Genomic DNA, 12564 nt, shown 5'->3' with positions numbered 1-12564 from the left:
AGGTTCCCAGGCTGAGGGTCAAATCAGAGCTATAGCTACCAGCCTACACCACAGCCATAGCAACACAGGATCCAAGCCTCATCTGCGAGCCACACCATAATACATGGCAACACCAGATCCCCAACACCGATCCAATGAGTGATGCCAGGGATCGAATGCATATCCCCATGAATACTAGTGGGATTCGTTTCCGCTGCACCACAACAGGAACTCTGAATACAATTCTTTAGCCTTCTGATTCTCCCCTAATTATTCTAGTCTATTCCTCTTTCCCCTCAATTTATTGACAGCTACTCTTAAGTCATTTGAATCTGTAGACCTAAAGGAGAAGGCACCTAGATGACTCTGATTTATAGTTGTATCTCTTGCTAATTGGGTTATTGGAAACATTTGAGTGCCAATTACTGGACTTTCACACAGTTTAAATTATAGGCTGTTGCCAGAGATATTTTTCTCCATCTCAGGTTCTAACTTGGCTGTTTCATGCTTGACTTTGCCTCTTTTAGGATGTTGATAAAAGGGGCAACCAACATAAAACAACATACAAGCACTTGTCAGCAAGTTTTCCAAAGAACAATAGGCTTAAACATATAGGATATGACTCTCAAATTATTATAGGCAACAGTTTTATTAGGTGTTATCTTTGTTATCCCACGTCATGCCAAGGGTCACTAGTTTTCTAGCCCATCTGATATACATACATATATATCAGATAGGCTAGAAAAAGTGACCTAGCCAAGGGTCACTAGTTTTCTAGCCTATCTATCTGATATATATATATCTATATATAGTAGATAAATAGTGTAGAAATTTTCTTATTTTCCATTATCTAACTTAGCATATGGATGTATATTTATAGTATCTCATATCTTGTATAAATTTATTAGTTATGAAAAAGGCTAAGCTTCCATTGAGACTTTAAAATTAAGTGAGTCTCACAGAATAGGAGAAAAATCTTTGCAAATGAAGCAACCAACATAGGATTAATCTCCAAATATACAAACATCTTACACAGCTTTATATATATATATATATATATATATATATATATATATATATATATATATAGCCCGATTGAAAAATGGTCGGAAAAATTAAATAGACATATCACCAAAGAAGACATACAGATGGCCAAAGGTATGTGAAAAGATGCTCAAGAGCACTAATTATTAGAAAAATGAAACAGCATGAAGTACCATGTCACACCAGCCAGGATGGCCATCATTAAAATGTCTATAAATAATAAATGCTGGAGATGGTGTGGAGAAAGAACTCTCATACAGTATCGATGGGAATGTAAGTTGGTGTAACCACTATGGGAAACAGTATGGAGGCTCCTTAGGAAGCTAAGAATAGAGTTGCCATATGATCTAGCAATCCCAGTCCTGGGCATATATCCAGACAAAACTATAATTCCAAAAGATACATCTACCCCTGTGATTATAGTAGCACTATTCCCAATAGTCAAGACATAGGAACAACCTAAATATCCATTGACAGATGAATGGATAAAGAAGATGTGATATATATCTATACAATGGAAATCTTATTAAGCCATAAAAAAAGAATGAAATAATGCTATTTGAAGCAACATGGATGGACCTATATCATACTAAGTGAAGTAAGACAGAGAAAGACAAATATCATACGATATTAATTATATGTGAAGAGTAATAAAACTGATGCCGTCATGGTGCAGCGGAAACGAATCCAACTAGGAACGATGAGGTTGGGGGTTCGATCCCTGACCTCGCTCAGTGGATTAAGGATCCAGCGTTGCTGTGAGCTGTAATGTAGGTCACAGACGTGGCTCGGATCTGGCATTGCTGTGGCTCTGGCTTAGGCTGGAAGTAACAGCTTCAATTGGACCCCTAGCCTGGGAACCTCCATATCCACAGGTGCAGTCCTAAAAGGACAAAAGACAAATAAATAAATAAATAAATCAGAAACAAACTCACAGATTTTGAAATCAAACTTATGGTTGCCAAAGAGGAAACAGTGGTGGGGGGGATAAATTGGGAAGATGGGATTAACTCATACCAATGTATATAAAATAGATAATTAACAAGGACCTACCATATAGCACAGGGAAGTCTATTCAGTGTTCTGTAATAACCTATATAGGGAAAATAGAATGGATATATATGTATAATTGATTCACTTTATTGTATGTCTGAAACTAATGCAACATTGTATATCAACTATAATAAAATTTTAAAAAATAGTGCCTAATATTTGTAAGTTCTCCATAAAAAAATAAAATACATTAGGTTAAACAAGTTGGAAGTTTCATTCTTTTTCATATGGCGATGCCCTTGATCCACTCATATCCTATTTAAGAAAACGAATGCACATGACCAAATGCAGCTGCACTTGGGTTTGGAAATTTGGAAATGTTCTAGCTGAGCATCCATGTGCCCAGGTAAAACTTAGAAGATTCAAATATGAAAACAAAGGAGGGAGGAAAGGACATTGAGGAACAATTAGTTATCTCTGCCATGCTTGGCCCAGTGTTCTATCTGTCCATCTTTTCCTCTAATGTATCTGTCTTACATGCAGGGTTCTTGGGCTTGGAAGAAAACCTTCATATAAGTCATGCTGTAGTTTTAACTTTTTTTCAAATAATTATAACATATACATGATTTGAGTGTGTTAATTTTATTGGGAAATTCAGTCTTTTTAATAGAGTTATAACTAAGGTGTAATTCCAAACAATTTCAAGTTTTTTTTTCTTTTCACCTTAACTAGACAACAGGAAACTAACTAGATAGATGACTATGGATAATTAAGGCTAGCAGAACACTATCCAATTAAGCAAAGTCAAGTTGTGGCAATTTTATTTAATAAATGAACTTCTCTCTATATTTTTGATAGATGGGTTTTTTTCATTCTGCAAGTTGGTATGTATGCTCTGTATTTGTTTACAAAACCATTGAGAAACTATGTGCAAATGATTTTTTAAAATATATTTCCTGTAGAATATACTTAATTGATTGGTTTACCTATCACCTGAAATTAAACATTAGATTTACAAACTTGCATTTTATCGTGAATAGTTTGTAAATGATATCACCAGTCCTTGAATATGTTCTCGTTAATGAAAAACTTTGCTTGTATTTCATATATAGGAAGAACATTCTTCGTTTCCTTGATGCAGAACGCGATGTCTCTGTGGTCAAGAGCAGTTTTAAGCCTGGTGATGTCATACACTATGTTCTGGATAGGCGCCGGACGCTAAATATTTCTCAGGATCTGCACAGCCTCCTACCTGAAGTTTCACCAATGAAAAATCGCAGATTTAAGACCTGCGCAGTTGTTGGGAATTCTGGCATTCTGCTAGATAGTGAATGTGGAAAAGAAATTGACAGTCACAATTTTGTAATAAGGTGAGCTTTCTTCTATTCCTGGGGATTGTAATTTTGTCAAAGACTTTATACTTAAGAGTAGAAAACTAGCAGAAATGTTTAAATCTAATATTAATATCAAGAATTACTGAAAGCTCAAATATTTTTCTATAATATATTTATATGTATAGTATCCAAATTTACATTTACCCTGGAATATAAAATTAAAATTATTGTATCATTGAAAAAAAAAAGGTGATCTTGGGGCAATAAGATTTGCACCAGCTTTTTTTTTTTTTTTTGGCCAAATGACAATTTTATTAAATTTAATACACAGAAAAGCTATTTTATTCGCTAAAAGAAAGAATTATTTTTTTTCTATTGGTGAGTGAATTCATGTAATTAATTATATTAACAACCCTATTTATATGCAATAAATTATGCTAATTTATTAATAAAATTATGAGCATTGCTGTATAATGATATAACATGTAAGTTTACTTTTGGAATGACAGCTACTTAGCATATTATTAAGAACACAGTTTAATAGGTTTTTATTTGATATTGGGTCAAATTGCCTTCATTACTCTTTATACATGGTATTTGTATATATTAGTATATATTAGTTTTTTAATTTTCTCACATAATTAAACATACCTGTTGATTTTCACTGATGGTCAGCAGATATTTGATGAGTCATGTGTTTGGGTAATTTTAATTAACTGTAAGAAACACAAACATAGGATTATGATGACTATGATGACTGCAACTAATGTAGGTATTAGTTGGCACCTTTAAATTCTCAATTCTTCTATCTGAGTAGTTTTTTTGCCTTAATTTAGTTATCCAAAAAAGTTACTGAATATATTAAACATATATACTGAAATATGGAATACTATGATATAAAAATAGATATGAAAACACACTGATTTTTCAGGCTGATAAATAATTTTAAATCTTGAAGATATTCTGGAATCTATTCTGGGAAAGTATAGATCTTAAAGAAATCTTTTGAAATGTAATCTTAAAAAATAAATATAATTAATTATATAAGTATTAATCATAAACAGGCAACAGCTTTTTATAAAATGGTGTAACCACAAAAAAAATTATAAGAGAACACTCTCAGGGAATACAGTTCATAATAATGAATATAATTACAAACATTTTGCCTTGTTCTCAGTTGGATATGGGGTCAGAGATTGATTTGACATCAGTTGAGGCTTTGAAAACCTCAACTTTTAAATTGATTGAACTGAGAGAAAGACCCTGTCAGCATAGAGATATACCAACAAAATTGTGTGCAAAAAGGAAGCAAAGATATTTGGTAAGAGAATGATAGTGGAAGTAATGAGCTTCAGACATTGAGGTCTGTGTGAAGTATGGTTGTGGAGAAAAAGTTAGGCTTCTGGAATTTCTGAAGAGACTAAAATTAGAGGGCCAGTGAAATAAAGAAGGAAACATTTTAGAACATAGTAGAAATAGTTGCAATGTAAAGGAGAGAATTAGTGAAGTTGATTAGTGCTGGAGGGATACAGGATCCAAATGTGATCTGATTCTGTTCCTGTACCCCTTTAAGCTTTAGCACTGGGATTTACAGAACCCATTTGTTTCAGCCTCACCTCTGACTCTGAAATTAAGACTGTTGTGTCAGTTAACACACCAGTCAGATCACAGAATTCTCTCTTCTTTTTCCTGTGGTGAGGACAGTTAAAATCTAGCATTTCATCAAATTTTGAAGTTGACAGTACAGTGTCTTTGACTGTAATCACTATGCTATGCGTTAGATCTTTAGAACTTATTTATCTACCAGTCCTTCACTGGTGTTTGAGCATGCAAGTGTAGTGTTTTTAGCAGTAGAAAGCCAAGAGGTCCTTTATACTTTCCTAAGCTATGGTTATTTTAAAAACTTACTTAACAGGAACATATTAGTGACCAATCCTAAGAGTTTATAACACCAAGAAGTATTAAAGACATTGAGGGATAAGCATATTAATGAAGGTATGAAAATTACTGCCAGAATTATTTTGTTTTTTTCTCTTTTTACTGGTTTCCAAAAGTAGAAGTTGAAATGTTCTAGCTTAAAATATATACTAGGGAAGTGCTGTTTAGGATTAGGTTTCGATTTTCCACAAAAAACTTTGACAAGAACATCTTTAGGATTAAAACCAAATAATCCCTGCAGAAAAACTTTTTTTTTGTAATAATATCTACTTGGTGAACTCATTCCTTTGAGTCTCGTGGACACAGGAGACTTCAATGACATATCATTATACCAGACTTCCATCCTTTCTAAAACTCTCATCTCTCATGGCATCTGGCTTTCGTTTGTGTGCCAAATATCTTTTCTTTCCCTGAGTATATGTGGCCTTTAAAAAAAAAAAAAAAACTGTTCAAATGTCTCCTCTACTTTAGACCATAAAAAAAGGATTTTTGCTTTAAAACTCAAAGCCCCATTCCTTGAAATATTTTTCTTCTACATCAAAATGGTTAAAATTGTTACAAATTTTAGTAACAGTCTTTAAAATCTTTCAACTTTCTAACCTTCCCAGAGCTGTATTGTGTGTATGCGTACTATACAGAGTTTTGGTTGTTTGCATGAATAGCCTATGGTTCCCAGTTTGCTTCCTGTTTTTCTGGTTGGATAGTATGTTTATTATGGGAAAGATATCCTTAAGCCTGTCTGCTCACAGAGTGCACTATTAGTTCCTTGACCCCTCAAGGATCAGATTTACCCAGGTATTAGCATTCAAGTTGACCGCTAACTTTATTAAGCAAAGCATCATTTTTAGATAAAATCTTCATTCAGCCTTGGTTATATGTAAACTTTTACTTTATTTTTTTAAAGTGCTATAAGGAAATAAAATGCTGTCTTCTTTGTTTAATGATGTGAGGACTGCATTGTTACATGCAAACAGGAATCTTTTGCTTCAAACAGTTACCCTATTGAGAAGGGCAAGGCACAGATACATGGCATTATTGTTCTGAAGTGTAGTTTTGGAGAATGTTATTTTTAATATTTTGCAATGTTTTTAAATAAGCCTGTGGAAAGTGTTCATGTTGTATGAGTGCACATATGATGGTAGCAACACACACACACGGTCATACATTTTTTCTCCTAAAGAGATTCTCCCCCAGTAGCTGTTTGTATCATAAGTTAATCAATTAAAATAAATGCTGGGTTTGATAGGATATTACACAAAATAGGAGCCCTGATCAGTATCATTCATTACATGATGTATAAAGGGGAAAAAGAAAATCAATTAAAGGCTCTCTTTGATCCTCTAATCACTGACTAAATATTGAACTGATTTGTAGAGTCTAGGTTTCATATTTGTCAAAGTAACAGAAAAATGAACCTAAGAGAAATATTTTTATTTCTTAGTAAATAATGCCCAAAATGATACTTCAAATAGTAGTGTTATGTCCACTCGATCCGTATCCTTTGTACGTTCAGTCCTCAAGACACCTAGTCGTATTTCCTCAATCTGTGAGTTACGTGTTGCGAGGAGGTCAGGATAGAGAAACACAGGTGGTCTGTCACTCAGATTGAAGATATCTTGGTTCTCTTGACTTGGTATCCTTCTGATAGGGAAAATTCATAAAAGATGATAAAGTTCTGGCGATGTTAAAGATCTTGTCATATAGCTCCAGATAAGCAAGATTTTAATTTAACCTGGTACTGATATGTTATAAACCTTGCCTAATCTGATAAACATATGAGACACTGTCCTATTGATACTAAATTCTATATTTGATAGTTGGATGGCCTGATGTATGTTAAATATTGGAAAGAAAGTGTCAGTGCTGCAGAAGAAAACCATTACCCAGTATAGGGTCCAAGCAGAGTTCATTGTAGGTGATATTGGAGTAAAAGTTGAATGCCTTTTTCTGTTTTAGTTTTCTAGGTTTCTTTAGAAACTAAGATTATTGTATGAATTCTTTCTCTATTCCTAGAATGTGACAGTTTACCTACTCACAGAACCCACAGAGTGATAGAATTGCCTTTATGAAATCTCAGCCCTAAGTTTACCCAATATATAATTATTTATCTAACGGTATGCTGTAAAATTTCAAGAATTTAGAGTTTGGAAGATAAATTATATATCACTATAAGTAAAATAACACAGGGTTAGAAAGCTCCTTTCGTGCAATCTTTTTAAAACTATCTCTGAATCCTTACTTGAGCCTTTTATAAAATTTTCTGTTAGGAATAAAATTATTGTAACAGTGTATATCTTACATTAAATAATAAAACTAGTGGTGAAAATTTTTTGGATTTTGCAAAATGATATTGAAATTTCTCTTAAATTTTCCCACATTTATTTTTTAAGTTTTTTGAATAATTTAGTCCCATGTGTATTTACAAGAAAAATGTATGTTCTAATATTTGTATTCTCAATACTCAGAATTTTTTTTCTTCGTTTCTTTTTGGTTTATAGGGCCTCACCTGCAGCATAAGGAGATCCCCAGGCTCGGGGTCTAATTGGAGCTACAGCTGCTGGCCTATGCCACAGCCATAGCAATGCCAGATCCAAGCTGCATCTGCAACTTACACCACAGCTCTTGGCAATGCTGGATCCTTAACTCACCGAGTGAGGCCAGGGATCAAACCCACAACCTCATGGTTCCTAGTCAGATTTGTTTCCGCTGAGCCACCATGGGAACTCCAGAAATTTCATAAACTTAACAGTAGTGCTTTTCTAATGAAAACAAAAAAAAAGTAAGATATTTCCTGATATTAATGCTGAAAGGTGGTGGAGAAACAAGTCCTCATTCCGTCTTCCCTGGTCTTCTCTTCCCCACACCTTGGTGTGCAAAAGTGATAGTACATTCTTTCCATTCTTTGAGCTAACTGGGAATTGTAAGAAGTGTCAAGCAGCCTGTCAGTACTGGTTTTCTGTAGAAGAAAGACCATGTCCAGCCTGATCCTAAAGTCAACCTGGTCCCACAGTGTACTCTCTTTGATATTATACAGAGGACACTGGGAGAGGAATTAACAGTTGCAATTGGTAACTGATGTTTTTGACCATCAAATGCCACTTCCCACTGTGCTTAAACAGAGATACTAGACATAATGAATATGACTTGAGTGATTCAGAAATGGTTAATTAAGAGCTATAAAACACTTTTGGTCATTGTTTTGGCTGGTTGGAATTTCAAATTTAATTTTGTTAATTTCTTTCTACCTTCCTTTTCTCCATTCTATCTTTTCCTCATCTTCCTCTAGCCAAGACAACTATATTCTATTTGCTCATTTTTTTCTTTGTTAGTTAACCTCCTTAGTTCCTGGCATGCTTGATGAATACCCTTCTAATTTCCTCGTGGTTCATATTTTTTCCCAAATAATACAGGAACAGCAATGAATGATCACTTAAAATATACATTTAAATATATATGTATATATGTGTATGTATGTATGTGTGTGTGTGTGTGTGTGTGTGTGTGTGTGTATTTGCTTGCTACTCAGATTGTTTGTGAATTACCAGCATTGGCATCACCTGGAAGCTTGTTAGAAAGAAATACAGAATGTCAGAAATTGGACCAGACCTGCCGAGTCAGAAAGTGCATTTAATCACAGTACCCAGGTGATTCTTAAGGTTTGCTAAGTACAGGACTTCTCAGAATGAATGCTCTAGAGAAGCCAGAACTCCCCAACATGTCTCACTTATTTAGTCTGTATCTCAGGAGCTAGCATCAAAATTGATACATTGAAGTATGAGCTATTTATTTATTGAATGAAATAACGCAGGATTTCAGAAAGTTTTAGTTTGTGTTCATGTATTGTTTTCTTAAAATTTACACAACATTGAAGCCCAAGATGAATATGTAAGAGGAGTCATATGTAAGGTCATTTATAGCACTTAAACCCTTAACATTTGAAAAGAAAATACAGATGATATATGGACTGTGATGATATACTGCATGATATACTATGCTGAATAGTATAGAGGAGTGTCCTAGATATTGGGAATCAGAAAAGCTGGATTCCTGACAATTACTAGGATCACTGTGTTGTAGAGCTGAAACGAATATACTATTGTAATTCAACTATATACTGATAAAAAATAAAATGAAAAATATGAAGCCAGGAAGTACATTGTTGGATGAATAGCTTAGTTTTTAAATATATTCCAAATATCCAGTGATAATAATAATAATAGGTCTATCATTTTGAAGTGATTCTCTAAATATCACATGGAAAATACAGTAAAGAAATGCGTAAACTGTAAATTGAAACTAATGATGAAAAATACTAAAGCATATCTTGCTTGAAATGTTGTAGTTGGAAGTTAATTTGTTAACACATTTTTTGATAGCCATGACCATTGGTGAGAAATGCAAAATGCTAATTCTCATTGTCTTATATAAACAAGAAGAAAAACCTTCCCCAAATTTATCAAATATGCATATAGTTGACCCTGAATAACATATTAGATAGTATGAAATGTGAAGACACAGGAACATGCCTCAGATAGGAGTGTCTATAATATCTAAGTATATAAAATTAGAAATAATTGTAGTGAAGAGATATATTTCTTCAGGAAACTAAAATAATAAGATAAAAATGTTTTACTTTATGATAACATAGCTTCCTAAGAGAAGGGAAGAGATATTTCATAAAAGAAAAAAATGAAAGAATTGACTTACTTTGACTGATACAATGCATTTTTATAACTCAGTCAATGCTTGATTCTCCACTGGTGGATAATTTTTAACTTTAAATCATCCTCTTTGACCTTTTATGCTAAATTTTTATAGCAAAATATACTCTTTTCTGGGAGAGAAAAATGCTTACTTTTCTATGTGTTCACAAAAAAATGGCCTTATTTTTTTTTCCTTTGCATTCTCACTGAGATTATTTGTCCTTAACTCAAATGTTTTAACTGAAAACAACTACATTTCTGGTATGGAGCCTGGAGCAGTGCATTAGAAACATTTTTTTAGATCTTATTGATTAAAATAATCATCTTATATTTTAGAAATAGCAACATTGCTTATGTGATATGTGCTGCATGTAGTTTGTACCTTATTTTTACTTAGTATTTTATTCATATTTTTGATCTATGAAAATTTTGTGCATTTTTTTTCTTTCCTATTTTGTGGCTGCACCCATGGCATATAGAAATTCCCAGGCCAGGGACTGAATTCAAGCCACAACTGCGACCTGTGCCTCAGCTACAGCAATACTGGATCCTTTAACCCATTGTGCCAGGCCAGGTATTGAACCGGCACCTCCACAGGGACCCAACCAACTGCAGTGGGATTCTTAAATCACTGCACCACTGCTGGAACTTTGAAATTTTATAGCTTTTAGAAAACAATTATCTTTGTGACTTCTGTTGATTTTAACCATAAAAATTCATGTTCTGGGTAGAAATCAGAATTTCTATTTCATTCTAATTATTTATGATTTTTAAAATTTAACTTAAAACCAAATAGAGGATTTGTTATGGATTGTGATGTGAGGTAAGGCTCTAACTTTTTATTTTCCAAAACTATCACTTCTTGGTTAAAAAGATTTTATCTACAAGAAACTTTTATTTAACGGAAATGGCAATGACTTAACAAAGTATTTTAAATTTTAAAACATTATTTTAAAATACCTGCTTCATTTGCTAAAAATGCAGTATTATAAGCAAATGCAACTTCTCATTTATCAATTTAACAAGGATATTTAAAATCCTTAATATTCAGTGCAAAGTTATATTGATAATTGGCACTCCCGTTAAATGCTTTTTAAAAAATGTAAATTGACATAACTTTTCTAAAAATTAACTTGATAATGTCCACCAAACCTTAAACATAGTGGATTCTTTTATTCACCATTTCCAGTTCTAGGAATCTGTCCAAATGTGAACAATTGTTTAAGTACAATTGCATTTTATAACACACAGCAAGAAAGGATGAGTAAATCACTGCACATCTGGACGATCAGTCATTCAACACATGGGAAAGAGGAATCTCAGGCAAAGGGACCAGTAAACACAGAGACAAATACTTTCTTTATTGTTTTTGTTTTGTTTTGTTTTTAGGGACAAAAAATTTTTAATTTAATTTAATTTTTTTACATTTCCTCTCTTAGACCATATCCCATCATTGTCTATCCCAGGAAACTGGACATAGCTTCCTGTGCTGTACAGTAAGACTTCATTGCTTATCCATTCTAAATGTAGTAATTTGTATCTATAAGCCCAAACTCCTAGTCTATCCTACTCCTCCCCAACGCCCCACCCTGGCAACAAATTCTCTATGTCTGTGAGTCTGTTTCTGTTTTGTAGATAGGTTCATGTGTGCCATGTTTTAGATTCCACATATAAGTGATATCATATGCTGTTAAAAAATTCTTCCAATGGTCTTCGGATGAGACAGAGTTTGTGACTACTCTACCATTAGATTCATAACAAGGGACAATGTGGAAGGGGAAAGGGCAACATATGTTGACATTAAATAATGAAGGATCATTTCTCCATGTTAAAGATTTACATGGTATCCTGTAATTCAAGAGAGGTCCTTTTAGTTTGTTGGTTTGTTTTTCCATGTTGGGTTTTTGTTGTTGTTCCTATTATAAGCAGGAAAGGAACATAGTGGTATAGAAGTATGAACATATTGCAGATGGGAGGACCATGATAATAAATAAATCAAAGATAAAAAGAAGAAAAAGCCCTCAATAAAGAAGATACTAGAAGAGGCAAAATGCAATGACATCCAAATCATAGGACAGAATAAGATGATAAACCAAGCTTTAATGATAAGGTTCATGTTAATATAAAATATTACAGCAATCATTCTCCCCTGACATCAAAGGAGCATTAGCCAACAGTAATTGGTCATTCCATAGATTTTCAAACTACGGCTTTATTTTGAGATTCAAATCATTTGTAATTTTTTTACTATTCATCTGTAAGTGGACATTGGCCCAAAATATGTACTCCAGAGCCATACACAACTAAACTTTTCAGTATTTATTGTTTCCAAGTGATGCATAACAGAGCTTTGATCTTTCTTATAGTTTATTTATTAACTCCTTCACTTTCTTATTCACCTGTTTTTTTCAGGAAGATAGAGAAATAGAGAGCAATTCTTTATATTGAGATGATTATAGTCTAGTAAAGGAAATAAAGTAATGAACTGATAATTCAAAATGCTGTATTAGAAGTACTCAGAGAAGCAGGCACTGATAATGAGGCAGATAAGAGACATAGGCTGGATGATAAAG

General features: G+C 33.3%; 1 protein-coding gene across 1 annotated transcript in view; it reads left to right on the top strand.

The window, feature by feature from the left end:
• The window catches only part of ST8SIA4 (ST8 alpha-N-acetyl-neuraminide alpha-2,8-sialyltransferase 4), an 87928-nt gene that overhangs the window by 13845 nt on the left and 61519 nt on the right, over positions 1-12564 (top strand). The window contains 1 exon segment of the mRNA XM_047778365.1: positions 3129-3386. Coding sequence (XP_047634321.1) covers positions 3129-3386 — 258 coding nt within the window.

The sequence above is a fragment of the Phacochoerus africanus genome, chromosome 4 (assembly GCF_016906955.1).
Source record: "Phacochoerus africanus isolate WHEZ1 chromosome 4, ROS_Pafr_v1, whole genome shotgun sequence".
Classification (NCBI taxonomy): Eukaryota; Metazoa; Chordata; class Mammalia; order Artiodactyla; family Suidae; genus Phacochoerus; species Phacochoerus africanus.
This window is presented reverse-complemented; position numbering and strand designations above follow the sequence as displayed.